This window comes from Ovis canadensis, chromosome 17 (assembly GCF_042477335.2).
Source record: "Ovis canadensis isolate MfBH-ARS-UI-01 breed Bighorn chromosome 17, ARS-UI_OviCan_v2, whole genome shotgun sequence".
Lineage (NCBI taxonomy): Eukaryota > Metazoa > Chordata > Mammalia > Artiodactyla > Bovidae > Ovis > Ovis canadensis.
In genome coordinates this window covers 50,845,967-50,862,013 of record NC_091261.1, presented here as the reverse complement: position 1 = coordinate 50,862,013, position 16,047 = coordinate 50,845,967, and the positions used below count along the sequence as shown (strand labels likewise).

The 16,047-nt window shown below is 39.6% G+C and overlaps 2 protein-coding genes across 4 annotated transcripts in view; one reads left to right on the top strand and one right to left on the bottom strand.

Moving 5' to 3' along the window:
* Nucleotides 1–1,692: 1,692 nt before the first annotated feature.
* On the bottom strand, nucleotides 1,693–6,208 carry C17H4orf46 (chromosome 17 C4orf46 homolog). 2 transcript variants are annotated; one of them, XR_011249843.1, is made up of 2 exons: nucleotides 4,475–6,208; nucleotides 1,693–3,934 (listed from the first exon to the last, which is right to left on the bottom strand). XR_011249843.1 is itself a non-coding variant. In XM_069557107.1 (2 exons), exons 1-2 carry the CDS (start codon nucleotides 5,373–5,375, stop codon nucleotides 3,779–3,781), a joined length of 339 nt encoding a protein of 112 aa, XP_069413208.1. In that variant the 5' UTR covers nucleotides 5,376–6,001; the 3' UTR covers nucleotides 1,693–3,778. The 2 variants fall into 2 exon arrangements, 1 of the variants encoding a protein (XP_069413208.1); XM_069557107.1 differs by having other exon boundaries at nucleotides 5,193–6,001.
* Nucleotides 5,046–16,047, top strand: part of ETFDH (electron transfer flavoprotein dehydrogenase) — a 40,411-nt gene continuing 29,409 nt past the window's right edge. Inside the window, exon 1 of one of the 2 annotated variants that reach the window (XM_069557104.1) lies at nucleotides 5,046–6,366. In XM_069557104.1, the coding sequence (XP_069413205.1) occupies nucleotides 6,363–6,366 (4 nt within the window). In that variant the 5' untranslated portion in view covers nucleotides 5,046–6,362. The remainder of the gene's footprint in view (nucleotides 6,367–16,047) is intronic. The other variant, XM_069557102.1, reaches the window with a different exon arrangement.

The following is a 16,047-nucleotide window of genomic DNA, read 5'->3' as shown; positions in this document are numbered from 1 at the left end:
CTGCTGCTGCTGCTAAATTGCTTCAGTCGTCCGACTCTATGCGACCCCATGGACAGCAGCCCACCAGGCCCCTCCATCCATGGAATTCTCTAGGCAAGAATACAGGAGTGGGTTGCCACTGCCTTCTCCATTCTTACATGAAATAATACGAATACATTTTTTACATGAAGAATGTCGTACCGTCAACAAAAATATATATATTTACATATACAAAGAGATTTATTATAAGGAATTGGCTCATGAGATTATGGAAGCTGGCAAGTCCAAAAACCTGCAAAGCCAATATCCCAGTTCAAGTCCAAAGGCCAGAAGCTACTGTAGAACCAGGAAAAGCCAATGGCCCAGTTCAAAGGTCATCAGGCAGGAAGATCCATGGTTCTACTGATTCCATGAGGCCCACCCACATTATGGACGGCAATCTGTTTTATTCAGTCTAACTGAATTGTTAATCTCACCCAAAAACACCCTCACACAAACACCCTTAATGTTTGACAAAACATATGGGTACCCTGTGATCTAGTCAAGTTGACACATAAACTATCACATATGGGGAAACTAAGTAAAATCACAACTTTGAATATTAGTAAGGTTAACCAAGAGATAGGTAGCAAGGCATAGTATAGACAAGCATATTCGTTTTGGTGTTGGAGACCCTCAGGCAAATTATTTCACCTTGGCCTGTTTTCTATTCTATAGATAGGAATATCACTTTCCTCAAAGAGCTAATATGGTTACATGAAATAATGTTTATAAACCTAACATTGTTTGGCATATATTTCATTCTCAGAATTTTTGAAACTAAACACACTATTTTAATATTAAAAATTCCATTTTACTGACGTCATCCTCTTGATGCTCTTAAAATTTTACATCAGTCAGAACATTAAGTTGTCCTCTGAGGTTTATGTAGGTCTGGCAATGAACTACTGAGTTTTAAAATTTTTTGTCTTTAAGTAAGATAAAATGTTTACATTTTGACTTCCTTCCCCATCTCTCCCATGAAGCAGAGCAAAAAGAAATATAAAAAGGGATGATTTTTTTAAAGTCACTCTTGAAAATAAGATGAACTTCTCTGTGGACCACACATGGCAACAGAAACTGTGAGCAGAGCTGAGCTGTGGGCCTGTGGACTCCAAACAATAGCAGCTATGAGTTTTGCGAGAGGAATTAAGTGTCCTCAGAAGGCTCACTGCCTGAAATTGGGGGTTAACTCAAGCAAATGGCAATTAAATAAAATTAGAAATCAATTAACATGATTTTTCTACCTTAGAAAAACATATGTTGGGGGTGGGGCAGCCAGGGAGAGGAACTCACACACAAAGACCAAAGTAGACCAGATCACATTTATGATACAGCTAAACCAGGGGAAGTTACAGAGAATCTTAGCATGAGATGAAGCAAACAGATCAAAAGAATGAATGCAGAACTCAAACCAAGTCATTATATGGTAACTGAATGACATATAGCATCTGAAACATGGTATTTGGAGGAACAGCTATACACACACAAAAATAAATAAAACAAAACCCAAGAACTAAACCACAAGCAAAAAGAAATTCAGGTGGATTAAACATATAAACACTAAAAACACTAAAAACTTTTTTTAAACTTTTGGAAAGATGTACAGGAGAGTATCTTTATGACATTTGCTAGACAAGACTCAGAAAACACTATTATGAAAGACTAGTGAGATTACATTAAAATTAAGTGTTTATTTAAGAAGATTCTATAATCAAATACAAGGATACATCACAGACTTCAAGACAGTTGAAACATACATAACCGAGCATTATGTAGTATCGAAAATATGTAATAGCTATAAATCCATAAGGAAAAGACAAAACAGAAAATTGGGCAAAAGGTATCACCTGCGAAATCACACCGCATTTCCTCAATATCCTGTACTTACACGAGGCAGCACTATTCAGTGTTGGGGACTATCTATAAGAAATGAGTATCAGAAGACCATTGGGAAAAAAAAAAAAAAAAGAAGACCATTGGGGCCCTCTGGAGGCTGGTTACTACACACAGAAAATAGTATTTTTTTATTTGACATACAGTCAATAATATTAGTTTCAAGACAGTACTTTGTAGTGTTTTGGTAACACACGTGTGTGTTAAAAACATAAAAACACAAACTAGAATATGCAATCCCTCTAGGACAGAGGTTATCTCTGGGGAGAAAGGGATGGAATCAAAAGGTAATAAAATAAGTTTCAAATGAATCTAACACTTACATATTAATATATTCATAGATCTAAAGAAAACATAACCAAATGCTAACATTTATTAAATCTGCATGGTGGAAATACATGGGTGTTCTTTAAGTGATTCACCTTTCCTCTTAGGTTTGAAATATTTCAGTAAAGTTTTAAAATAAGGAACCTGAAGAAATGAAAATAACATTTGCTTTGAACAAGCTTATTTTTATAGATTTTAAAAATTGCGATTTTCACGACACCAAAGAAAAATATTTTTCTAACATCAAAATAAGCATCTCTTTGGTATAGCAACACACCACAAGTGTTATCTTTAACATAAAAAATTAATCAAGAACTATGACTTAATATGCTAAATAAAACTATCCTTTGCCCATCCATGTGTCCCCTTTCACAGGCCCATTGTGGGGCTTGGAAGTGTTGTTCTGTGCATACCTCCACAGCTACAAGAATTAAGACACTGCATCAGATATGTCCAGAAGTCACACAACAGAGAATTAGTTGGCTTAATCACCGACACATATGACACAAACTCACCAAAAGAGAGCGCGTGTGCACAACATATGAGACAAGTAAAACAGAGCATTGTCATGAAGATCAAATAATATGAAAACAATTACATCATTTAAATTTGATGCATTTTTTTAAAGTACTTGTTTAGAATTATTACACTCAGAATTTAAAATTATTACCTGCCAAGCTCCAAAAGTAATACTACAAAGCCATAATTTTGATAAGGCACTTTAAGGAGAACAATTAAACATACAAAACAGTGAATATAAGAAATATCCATAAAAGCAGTTAACCTCAGAAATAGAGGGGAAAAAAATACGTATTTTTTCAAGACAGGCTTCAGTAAAAGTTTTTTTGAAAAGCATCACAGAGGGGTGAAAAATATTTATCATGTGTTTTTAAAAGTTATCAAAGTTCAAATTCCTGTTAAAAAAAAGAAAGATAACATTTTCCTTAAAGTCAGTGAAGTTCTGACTCAAATACTTTTTCAAGAAACAATTAACATCTTTACGCTAAAGTTAAAAGAAAAAGCAGCTTTTAATTATGCTGTCAACTCTTATTTAACAAACATTTAGTGACTGTTGTGTAACAGTGTTTTAGGTTGCTGGAAATATGTAAGCAACTAAGACACAATCATTGGTTCTAGGGAACTTAGCCCAGTGGAGCTAAATCTAACATTGGTAACATGAAAGTTTACTTTCTTTGGGCCATAAATAAAGCTCAATTTCAAATTCTGCTCTTCTTGGCATCTTCTTGCAAATAGAAGAGCATAATGGTTCACCTCGTTTGCTACTGGCAACACTGTGGCATTATTACCTACTGATTAACTTTCATAAAAGAGTCTTTGAAAGTTCAGAGAACAGAAAGTGTTTAAAGATAAAAAAATATGAATCAGCCTCAAAAATAACATCAGCATTCTGTTTTCACAAAATGAAGAAAACCAAGAAAATTTTCATCTTTAGGTATCCAGAACCGTGCGATCATCCAGTCTCCATGGTACATGCGCAAACATCATAGATGAGGAGGTATGCATTATTACAGTCAAGTCAGTCATCAGGCTTCAAGGAATCATAGCCTTCTTTCAAGAGGTCCCGCCATGTTTTAAGGAAACGTGCATTTTCTGTACATTTGAAGGCAAGCTCTTCCACTTGAGCTGATACTGCAGATGTGGCTTCCAGAAGTTTGGTTAATGAAAATGCTGCCTGAAAATTAAAAAAAAAAAAAAAGTAAAACTATATGTTTATTTTTAAAATTCTCTCCCTATTTTATGAACCTGGCTGAAAATAGCTTAGAATCCAATGCCCAAGTTCTTTTCTTTAAAAAGTTAAAAATCTTCAAACTACGACATGCCAGCTCTTTAGTGGAACCTAAAAAAATTGTCTACATTAAGTAAGCCTTGAGGACATATGTCTACTAGAAAGATATACATTATGTATGAGACATGACCAGTCAGCATCTTTTTCGGGTGATAATACACTAGTCTCATTTAGCTCAACAAGACGACTTGAGCCCGTTGACACCAAGAAGTATTTGAAGGACTTATGATACAGCTCTTACTGATGGGAGGGAGCGACTTGCTCCGCTATTTTCATCTGTTTAACACTGCAGACCATGAAACCATATGAACCAAAGAACAGACACTCTGAGCTCACAATTAACACCAACAAAAACAACACCCATGCAGAAAACACTGCAACCTTGGTGGAAAACTCATTTCTTGATCAAATGCTTTCTTCACCCACCGTATAAAATAACACTGTTCCTGGGTAACAAACATATCAGCACTGCATTCTACACGCTCATTTGGAACAGCCTGGTTCAGCAAAGATGAAGCTGTGTCAGCATTTCAGCCATCTTTTTAAAACAACAAATACTTGCTGAGGAATGAGAGAATAAAGGAGTTCACCCCGCGGTTTGCAACCTGCACAGGAGGATCTCCCGGTTAAGACGACACCCTACAGACTTCATTCACTTGACCTTAAATCGAGAAACCCGACTGTGTGGCTGGGTGGCTGTGAGTGTACGCGCGCGTCTACTAACTGGAGACTCAACAGAAGCCGTCCAGACCAGGAATCCCGGCCATCAGAGGGACGGGTCTTTGTATTGTTAGGGGAAGCAATCTGGACCACGGGGCGGGGACTAACCCATCCTAACTGGGTCCGCTCATAATAATCATCGCCTACCCAGCAGGCTCTGGGCAGGCGGCCAACTAAACAGGGCGAGGGGGAGGGAGACGGATCAAGTCCCAGCAGAGGAATCCCTGTCTGGCCCTCAGCCCCGCAGACGAGGCAGGGCGGTGGGTTTGTGAACTGCGCCGTTTCGGGTTACACCGCGAGAGCGGAACCAGACCTCCAGGCACAAAGACCCCGCGCGGGCGCGGCGGGAGAGGGATGCCCTGGACTCCCGACGCGGCTCTTGAATACGTGCGGGACACGGCCCGGACCCGCCGGCCGCACTCACGTCTCCGATCTGCAGCTCCACCTCTTCCAGCGGGTCCACCAGTCGGCCGCTGCTCCTGCTCGGAACAGGCCAGCCCAAACCCCCTGGGGCGCCGGGGGAAGATGCTGAAGACGTGTCTGGAGAGGAAGGAGAAGAAGGGGGCGGCGGCGGCGGGGAAACCTGCAGCCCTTCAGGGTTCGCCATGGAGCGCGGCTGGGCGACTGGACCGGACTTGGGAGGCCGAACCAATACCAACCGTCTTTCAACCGCTCGCGCCCAAAGCCCAGCGGGCCCGCCTCCTCTCGGCTCTCCGCCGGGGACCGCGAAGCCGTGTCACTTTCTCGGGACAGCCAATCAGATGCCAATGAGTTCGCCTGAGGCTACTCTCCGCTCCGGGGGAAAACCTCCCAACGGGTTCCCAGACGCCGGAACAGAAGACCACAGCTCCCAAGGTGCCGTGCGCGCCGCTACGCCTCACAGTCTTGGGGCTCTGCGCGCGATTCATCCTGGGATTTGTGGTCCCCCCGCCCCCCACTCCCCAACCATTCCGGCGCTCTCAGCGCACGCCGGGTGAGAGGCCGTGCAGCCTGCAGCCGCGGGCGGCGCTGGGACTTTGAGTCCCTTCCCGTGCCCCTTCGGTCCGTGACCCGGAAACGCTGCGGGCGTCGCGTCGCGTCACTCGGGGCGCCCGCGCATAGCAAGACAGGCGGGAGCGTGGTGAAGCTGGAGCGTTCCGCGGAGCAGGCAGGTGGTGACTGCTTGCGTCTCAGCCGGCGATGGCGCCCCCAGTGGTTTAGAGGTCCCGCGCCCGTACGAGCCAAGCCCAACCTCCTCCCCGGCGTCGGCCAGCGTCCTGTCTGTCTGCTGTGAACATGCAGGTGCTGCTGGCCAGATTGGCCTGCCCGGGTGAGCGGGGTCTGCGGGCGCGGGTTGACAGAGCAAGGTCGCGGGGCAGTCCGGGCTCGCCTCGCTAGGGAAGAACTCGGGCAAGGGCGCGCGATCAGCGCCAGGTGGATCCTGGTTTCCTCCCCGGGCTTGTCCCTGTTGAAAAAGTTGACAACTAGGGCAGAGGTCACGGGCGGAGGAAACTTGTCAACGCGGCTCCCGAGCGGAATCTTCCCCGAACCCTGGTGCTGACCCTCCTCCCAAAGCCCAGATGTTGTCCTAGACTTGCAACAGCCTTGTTGGAAAATGGGTAAATTAGCTATTACACAGATTTTCTCCTTGGTCCTCTCCTGACTTGCGTCTTGCAGCCGTCCTACTCCTTTCTTAAGAATTTGAACTCTGTTCTGTCACGTTGACATTTATATGGTACCCAAGTCATCAGGTTATCTCTGGAGCCGGGAATTTTTCTGTGTTGTCTAAAATTGACTCTACAGCGTATCGTGTTATGGTTGCCCTAAAACCATCATGATGATTTGGTAAAATACCTCATTACCTCCCCTTTCACCTTAGAAAAAAAGTAGAATGATGTCATTGGACGGTTTTTGTTTGTTTTCCTTAAAAACAGTTAAAAAAAAAGTTTACTCCAAGATATCTCTCAAGACTGACTTAATTTTTTCTGTAGTTTATTTAAATTTTGGTTCTAGAATAAACAAGTGTACATATTGCAAATTCACGGGTATTGTGTAAATTTCAAAAAAGTAGAATTTTGTCAGATTTGTCCACCATGTATTAAATAATTGGAATTTAAAGTTTCTGTTATGGTGCATGTTTTATGACACCTAATGTGTAAATACTGTTGACTGAAAAAAAATGCACAACCTAAAAGGTTGAGGATTATGTTTTACTCAGCAGGCACAGGGAGCGCTTAGGAGACAGCCTCTTAAGATAGCTCTGAGGGACAGCTCTGTAGAAGCCAGGATATATAGGAGTTTTTGCAAAAAACAAACAAGCTGAAACACACAAAATAGGTAGTTGGAACATCAAAAGATTACTGCTAATTAAAAAAATATATCTCAAGTTAATGAATTTAGTGCTTTTCTGTGTATGGGAAGATGTAAGAGTTTGGGCTCATTGAAATCATTCCTTTGATACGCATCTCCACTATCTATCTATCAGTGTCCTGCATCTCTCCATCCTGAATGCCTTCAGAGTACACAGTCAGGGACGTCTGCAGTAGCTGAGAGCCTGATGGCCACAACATCCTTTGTTTACTGATACAGCAAGTGATATTCTTTGTCCACAGTGCCTCCTCTAAGTCATAAATTTGACCAACATTTGGGAGTCATTTCATGACCAGTTTTTGTCCCTTGGTGCTAGGAAGGTTCATTCCTAGATCAGGCGAAGATTATGTTGATAGGCCACCCAATGTGTTATTTTTGGATCAGGCCCTGTTGATAATCTAAAATTCTCTGGAGTGCCTGTCTCACTAGTTTATTATGATCCAGGAGATGTTTTCCCATGTCGTTTATTCCCATGTCTGAAGTTGCACTGTTACAATTATTCTGTGTAGAGTTAATCTGTATGTAAATTGTCTTAAGCCATTAATTTTGTTGGAGGCCTGGTTAAACATTGGATGATGCCAAAGGAAATTTTATGAAATAGAAAGGATATAAGTAATTCAGCTAATAACATTAATAAGGTCATAGTGCAGCAGAGAGAGGGACAAGTTATAAGTCATTTGAATCCAACAAGAGGGCAAATTAAAACAATGATCAGTATAACTAGTTGTAGTCTGGTTGAAATAAGCTATCCAATCCACAGGAGAACCAGCTGAACAAGCCAGATTTTGGAGGGATCACGTAAAGAGAAAGATAATGTTTCATCTTCATTTACAAAGGTATACTTTATCAACTTGTTGTAGGTGAGTGTAAGAGGAAAGGTTTTTCAGTTCAGTGATATGATCTGAAAGTTATCAGGAATTTGTATTTGCCAAAAAGTCATTTTTATAAATCTTGAAGATCTTCATTTTACAAAAGCATCAGAGTGAAGCAGTGATTATCTATAAATGACAAAATACTTAAAATGACGTGGTTAAAGATCTGATTACAATGCAATTGACAAGAAACTTGGATATTTCTTCGACAGACAGCATTTTAAGATAATAACTAGAATTATGATTGATAGCATTATATTGATAACAGGACATACCAGACTTCTGGGAGTTCTTTATAAATTTTAGAATATCTGTATTAATGACATCTAACCCTAAATGGCTTTACCACCACTTATGTGACAATGTTTCCCATGTACATTAACATAAATAAACAAACCTGATTAGTTTAATATCTCTCTTTGCAATATCAGGGTTCCTTTGAAGTATCCCAGAGTTAATTGAAGGTCAAAAGGACTTCAGTTAGAATTTGCTATTTGGGAAGTTTGTCAAAAATATCAAAAAGGTTTCAAAACACTAGTCAAGTAGGATCATAGGTCATTGTGAAACAACACTTATTCACTTAACCAAAGTGACAAAATATTTCAAAAGCAAAAACAGATCATTTAGAGGCACAGAAACTCAATCTGTTATCAAAAGCAGGGAAAATTTTGTTCTCTTAACAGAGAGAGGAACCAAGACTAGTCCTACTCCAGCCTACTTTTAATTACAAAATCCGTTTACATTACTAAATTTAATCTAATCCTAGCCTGACCATTTTCGAAACTCCTTTTTCAGGGCTTTTTTTCTATAGACCTTCCACAACTTTCTCTATTCTTATTAGTTTGTTCCTTAATTTTTTTTATCCAGAAATAACTGACTCTAGGACAAAAGCACCCTTACAGTTCCAACAGGTTCATTTCTATTCTTCAGTCTTCTTTTGCCGAAAACACACATCCTACTTTGCTTATACACTGAACTACTTCCCTTGATAGTTTTAGTAGCTTTGATTACATGTTATAGTTTTAACCCTTAAAAACCTTAATCTTTAGCAGAAACCTAAAAGGAACAAGTGATTGTGAACTGTTTGTGAAACCAGCGTTTCCCATTTGGGATATTCTATAACTTCTAGAAACGTATATCTTCTCATAACATAATTTCTTTATTCTATGTGATACAAGATATGTCCAATAAAGCCAAAGATCTTTGGTTTCCCTCTTGTGAGGAAACAAAAGTAGGTCAATTTAGACCTGTTTAGCAATTAATGTTCCAGTATTTTATCTTATTTGAAATGACCTGGATATTCAAGGATTTCCCATCATTTAACTTACCAAAATTCAAATTACCAAAAATCTGAGAAACACCTAACAAAACAATTTCTAAAGAGTTCACCAGAAAATTCTTATCTCATTTACCTTTATTGGTTAACTTAAAATCATATCAAGTTAAATTTTTTTTTCACATTGACAAACTCTATAACAAAAATGACATGAACTTACTGACCTTCCGTAAACTTAGGTACAATAAAAGTAAGACATGTCTGTATTGACTACACCAGTGAGCTTAAGATAACTTTAATATCAGATATTAATTTAATATTGAATATTTTCTAGACCATGTGAGCCCCAACTTCCCTCCAACGAGTTTCTTTTATATTTAGAAATATTTAGTTTGTAAGCACTTACTTTAAGTCAATTAAATAGAGCTCTTTTATAAGTTTAATTTTGTTCATATTTTCCAGAGTTAGAGATATCTCATATGTGATGTGCACCCAGACACATAAACAGACAAAACTAGAGATCACATAGCTTCACTCTAAAAACTTAGTTATGAATCAGATATTACCATATAAACTCACAAGTGTATAAGTAACAGTTGGAATAAGATAAATTTGTTTGCTCAGATTAATACTTCACTATTTGTGGAAAGGCCTTCAGATTTATATTTGTCCTTGATAAACCCTTAAGGAGGCTAAGAATTAGAGTTTGGGTGAGGGAACCTTTCCAACAGTTGGAGTCTTAAAAGGTCTTTTTCCCGTCCCCCCCCCCCCCCCCCCGCGCCCCATTCGGGAGCTGTATTTACATTTCTGATCTGTAGAGACTTGCAAGGTACAGTAGCTCCTGATATTAAAAGATTGATTTGTCCAACTATACTTACTTTGATTTGCTTTTGTATCAGAGATTTCCAGCTAAACTGAAAATCAAAAAAGAGTCCCAGGTTATAGAAATTTAGAATTTAATTTGTCATGCTTTCAAAAACTTGCATAAGGCATTACAAAGCCCTTCTTTCTAAGTACATAGGTTAGACCCAGAGAAAAATGTCTATTTTTTTTTTTTAGCCTCTGAATATTAGTTCCAAGTTTTTACTTTATATTGTCTTGGCTCAGGTAACCCTATTGGTTTCCTTTCCTATATTTAAATAATATTTCCTGAGGGCCAGATTTATATACCCTATCTTATAATACCAAAAAGAGGAAGCCCAGTGAAACATGTCTATCCCACAATATAATTCAGCAAAAGAGATGTAAACATCTTATATAAAGCCTATTTAAATGTACCAGTTTTTATAAACTTTCATCTCAATTCTGTCAACTTTTATACCTTTAACTTTGGTTCCCATTGGAACCCAGTCAACAAGCTTTGGTCTTAAAAGGAGTCCTAGAAGCTTTCCTTTCTTTTATTCTCCAACCATTTTATCTATTTTGTATAAAAGATTCTCAGATCCCTAGTGAGAGATTGAGCCAAGGGACACAAGCCCTCTTGTCAGTCTTGTAACTTGACTAAGAGGTCTAACTGCTGCCCCAACTAATTGGCAACCAGTTTGTCAGGTAGCTAAGTATAATTTTTTCCCCAGCCTTTTAAGGGAATATATTTTTTAACTGGGTAAATAGAGCAGACTTGTTTGGGGCTCATTAATATTGGGAACCAACAGGGTGTCCCTTTGGCTCATCCATCTTTACTTAGTGTTGCATCAAGTCCTTTTGCTTTAGTCCCATTAACATCCCAGTTATTAATAACTATCTATAGATTTCTTTATTTTGGGAAACAAGTACCTTAAAATTTTTCACCTTGTTGGGAAGAAGTCTGTAGACTTCCCTTTCAGTTTTTTTTTTTTTAACTTTCATCTTAACATTAATTATTCTAATACTTTTATTAGCATCTATAAGACCCATTGAGGGGAAGCAGAGACCAGAAACAAGTCTTCCCAAACTTTTTTTCTTTGTTTGTTTTAAAGGAGTTCTTAGGTTAATCATTATTTGTGTTTTCACACCCTCTAATTTGCGTTTTTCATGGGTACCAATAAAACAGTGCTTGTTATGAGAGCTCTCTAAAAATGTACCAATTTAAAAGTTTTTCCAATTAAAAATCGTCATCTGGCCATTAATGAGCTATATATTAATAGTGACTCAAACCTATAAGATGCAGGAGGGTTCCCCACAAGAGAGTGTGGAGAATGCCACCTAAACAAGATCCAGAAGCTTTACTGCCCAAAATAGTCTAAGAAAATGAAGACTGACACAATAAAGGTTAAGATTGCAATGTCCCTGAGAGTTGGCACAGTGGACAACAGACTGCAGAATCTCAGTCTGTTCGACTGGCTGACAGATGTACAACATATGTGTACCTTCCGGATGGCAGAGGCCAAGTTTCAGGACACACACCCCCCATACAACACCAAAGATCAAGTAGGCATTTAGGCAAGTAGGCGAAGACGCAGAAAGAGAAATGCAAGTTCCTTCTAGAGCACTTTTATCTCTTTAAGGGAATTCTGGAAAGATGTTTTATCAAGCTGGCTTTCTCTGACTTAACTCTGTACACGATGAAAGAACCCCATCTTAGTCATTTTCAAGGCGTGATTTCCTGTAATTCCCAGTTAAGTAAATTCTTGGAAGTATAAGTTTTGTATGTAGACACGACTGAAGCGACTTAGCAGCAGCAGCAGCAAACCTAACTGGAATGTTAATTGGAGGCAAAGATATTAGGCCAGCCTCTCACTTAATCACCCAGTCCAGAGCACTCAGTGTCTTTCAGCCAGGGAGCTTTCAACTCAACATCTTTCAGCTGGGGAGCTAGGTACCTATTATACTTCACCGGATAAAACTCAGAATCATCAACCAATAATCTGAAGTTCCTAGAACCAGGGAAGAGTCACCTGGATTCATCTTGACTGTCCAAGGAGGTGGGTGAGCAGAAGAGGCCACTACTGGTACCAAGGCTCTCGTTCCTCGTAGAGTTCAGGGGAAGGAGAGAAGTCAGCTCTAGGTCCTTTTGCAGTCACCAACTAGTCAGGTCAGCTAGTGAGGGGTGTAGGGTGGGAAGCAAAACCTAGAAGTTGAGAGTTATGTTGTATTCAACAGACATGAGTGCATGCTCAGTTGCTAAGTCATGTCTGACTCTTTGCAACTCCATGGGCTGTAGCCCACCAGGCTCCTCAGTCCGTGGGGTTTCCCAGGAAAGAATACTGGAGTGGGTTGCCATTTCCTTCTCCAGGGTATCTTCCTGACCCAGGGATTGAACCCACGTCTCCTGCATTGGCAGTCAGATTCTTTACCACTGAACCACCAGGGAAGCCTGTTATCAACAGAAATGCTGAGGACTTAAACCCAGGAGAAAGCCTCTGAGATAGCTCTGAAGGACTGTTCCAGAGAGTTAAGGGAATAGCCAGGATGTACAGGAGTTTAGGGCCAGGGGAGTAAAAACAGAAAAAACAGGTAGCTGGAACATCAAAAGGTTACTGCTAATTAGAGAAAACTAGACATCTCAAATTAATGAATTTAGCACTTTTCTCTGTATGGGAAGATGCCAGAGTCTAGGCTCATTACAGTTATTCCTTGACAAGGATCTTTACTATTTAGGGCCAGCACCTTGCTTTTCTCCATTCTGAATCCCCTCAGGGTTGTACTGTTGGAGGCAGCTGCTATGGCTGATCGCTTGATGACCACAACATCTTTTGTTTACTGAAATTAGCAGGTGACATTTTTTGTCCACAATATGCTTTATGTTTTTCAAAATTTCAGAGTAATCAGATGCAATCTTCCCTCCTCTTAATTTAATTGAAATCATTCTTGGGTCAGGTGCTATCCGAATCCCACCAAAATTACTATTTCTGTTTTTATTGGGTCTCTAAATCATTGCTGGAGAAGGAAAGGGCAACCCACTCCAGTATTCTTGCCTGGAGAATCCCGTAGTCAGAGGAGCCTCGTAGGCTGCTGTCCATAACGTCACACAGAGTCGGACACGACTGAAGCGACTTAGCATGCAGGCATGCGTTGGAGAAGGAAATGGCAACCCACTCCAGTATTCTTGCCTGGAGAATCCCATGGACAGAGGAGCCTGGTGGGCTGCACTCTGTGGGGTCGCAGAGAGTCGGACACGACTGAAGTGACTTAGCAGCAGCAGCTCAATCATTGCTGTTTTCATGGCATGGTGTTAGGACTACAGACATCAAAGAGGTGGACCCAGAATTGCCATCAGTGTGATTTTCTATGGTGATATCATGAGTTCTCTGAACTTTTTGACCTCACCTCTCTACCAAAATTTAGCCAAGGTGTCTAAGTGTTTAAATCTCTGAAGTTAAGTGTCAGTTTTGTATTCAGAAAAGGAGTAAAGGTTGTGACTTTCTTTAACCCCCTAAAGGAAATTAGATTACCCAGTTCCAGATATTTTTAAGAAAATTATTAGGTATATAAGCAATTAAATTACAGTTTTGTTTGGGACCAAATCATCAGATTTCAAAATCAAATGATAACTTCTGTATGCTCAATTACAATGCATCAAAAAAATTGTTTTTTATAATAAATAAGTAAGTGTTCTTTTAAATGATGATAGTACTCTATTTGAACTCTGGAACTGAGCTCTCCTATAATATCTTTATTTACCGTTTTTTTTAAGATTTAATAAAGGTGAAGGGATAAGTAGATTTTAAAAAGTTATTCCCAATATTACAGTTTTTAGTATGCTGTTTGCAAGTAGAGAAAATTGATATGTTGACTTTTTTTTAGTAAAAGAGTGACTCTCGGAAAACAGGTTTCTAGTGTTTAAGAGGCTTTAGGGTTCAGTGCTTCAAACCTCTTCCCCTCCTGCATTCATCATAATCTAATTGATTGTCTGATGCTAGGTTTTACTTTTTAAAAAATTCATTTTATTGGAAAGAAGCATAAAAATAAATCAGTTATGCAGTTGAGTGCTTAAGGATATAAATAATTAGCCTTTGCCAGGCTGACATCTCCTTTTAATCGGAAACGAAGGAAAGCGAGAGGAGGAAGGGAGGGAGGAAGGAGACAGCTAGTTTCAGGTCCTATAACTTCAGAGGCCAGGTCAAGTCCAGTTGTAGCCTCAGAGTTTGACTGGTGTTGGAAGGATAGAGACTGGGTTGGCTGGGGTCATCTGAATTTCTCTCTCTCTGCTGTAAATGAGGATTGTAGCTGCCCCACATGTCTCATAAAGTCATAAAGAGTACCATGTAGTAATAAAATTGAAAATTCATAACTGTTCTATATGCCAATGAAAATATAAATTTTATTATATACTCCAAATCCAAAATACAAAAACCTTTGTTAAGATTTACTGTTTATTTATTGTTCCATGTTTAGAAGCTCATTCACACGCAGATAGATGCTTCCTCTAAAGACAAAAACTGAGAAAGCCCTCATTGTTATCATTATAATCCAGGAATTAGTTTTAGGAAAATAAACCAGAGATTTGCAAATTGCTGGATGACAGTTAAAATTGTAATTAGGAAGGTACCTATCAGGTTAACAAATGTGTATTAGTCACTTGCTTTGTGTGAGATGTACTGGGTCCTGCACAATAGTGTTTTCTAGACAAAGGTTGACAATAAACTTCAGAGCTCATGAAGTGGGGAGAGTTCATAACTTGCTGAATTCAAACACAGTCTAGACAAACTCCAGAGTCTGTTCACTTAGCCGCTGCCTTATTCTGTTTGTCTTTTTTGTTGCTTCAGTTAATAACTGTTATTCCTTTTAGCAGCTTTAGATTTAAAAAAAATCAAGCAGAAAGTACACAGTTTCCTTCTAACTTTCTCCCATTCCCTGCTAACATCTTACATTGGTGTGGTACATGGGTCACACTTGGGAAGCCGGTATTGATACATTAAAGTTCAGAGTTTCAGGTTCACTCTGGGTGTCCTAGATTCTGTGGGTTTTGACAAATGTGTAATAACACATATCCTCCACTAATAACATTGTCATACAGAATAGCCTTGCTGCCTCACAGATCCCCTTTTTTCCACATATTCATCCCTTCCTCCCTCTTCTGAATGCCTGACCCACTGATCTTTTACTGTCCCTTTTCCAGAATGTCATAGAGTTGGAATCATAAAGGATGTAGCATTTTCAGTATGCATTTCCTCCAGTGTCTCTTCACTTCTTCTTAGCACCGATTAACATTCCATTGTATGGGTGCACCACAGTCTGTTGATCCACTCACCTATTAAAGGACATCTCCCAAGTTTCAATAGTTATGAATAAGGTTGCTTATAGCGATGCTTATAACATTCAGGTGAATCTTTTAAATTCTGGATATTTTATTGTGATAAGAACATGACATACACACTTTGGACAAAATTGTAAATGTATGTTACTGACTATAGGTACAGTGTTATACAGTAGATCTCTAGAGTTTGTTCATCTTGTTTGTGGATTTTTGTATGGATGTTTAATTTTCAACTCATTTTGGTGAATGCCAAATGCAATAGGAATTGCTGGATCCTATGGTAAGAGTATGTTTAGCTTCAGAAGCAAGTATCAGAGCTACAGAGGAGTGTAGGAAGAGCTGATGGAGCACTTTCTTTGTTCAGCCCCTGCAACGGGCACTAGGTTTTCAGGATAAATCAGACCCTCTCTGCCTTTGAGGAACCCATGAGCTGAGAGGAGAAGGATAAGACAATCCTGTACAGTGTGTTACAAGAGCAAGGAGGGGGTTAGAACTACCAAGAAGAGTTTTCACAATTTCCAAAGGAAGTTTAACCAGTACAGAAAAGTGAAGGAAGACACCAGGCAAAGAGGGGATTTCCCAACAGTTCAGTGGTTAAAGCTCTACG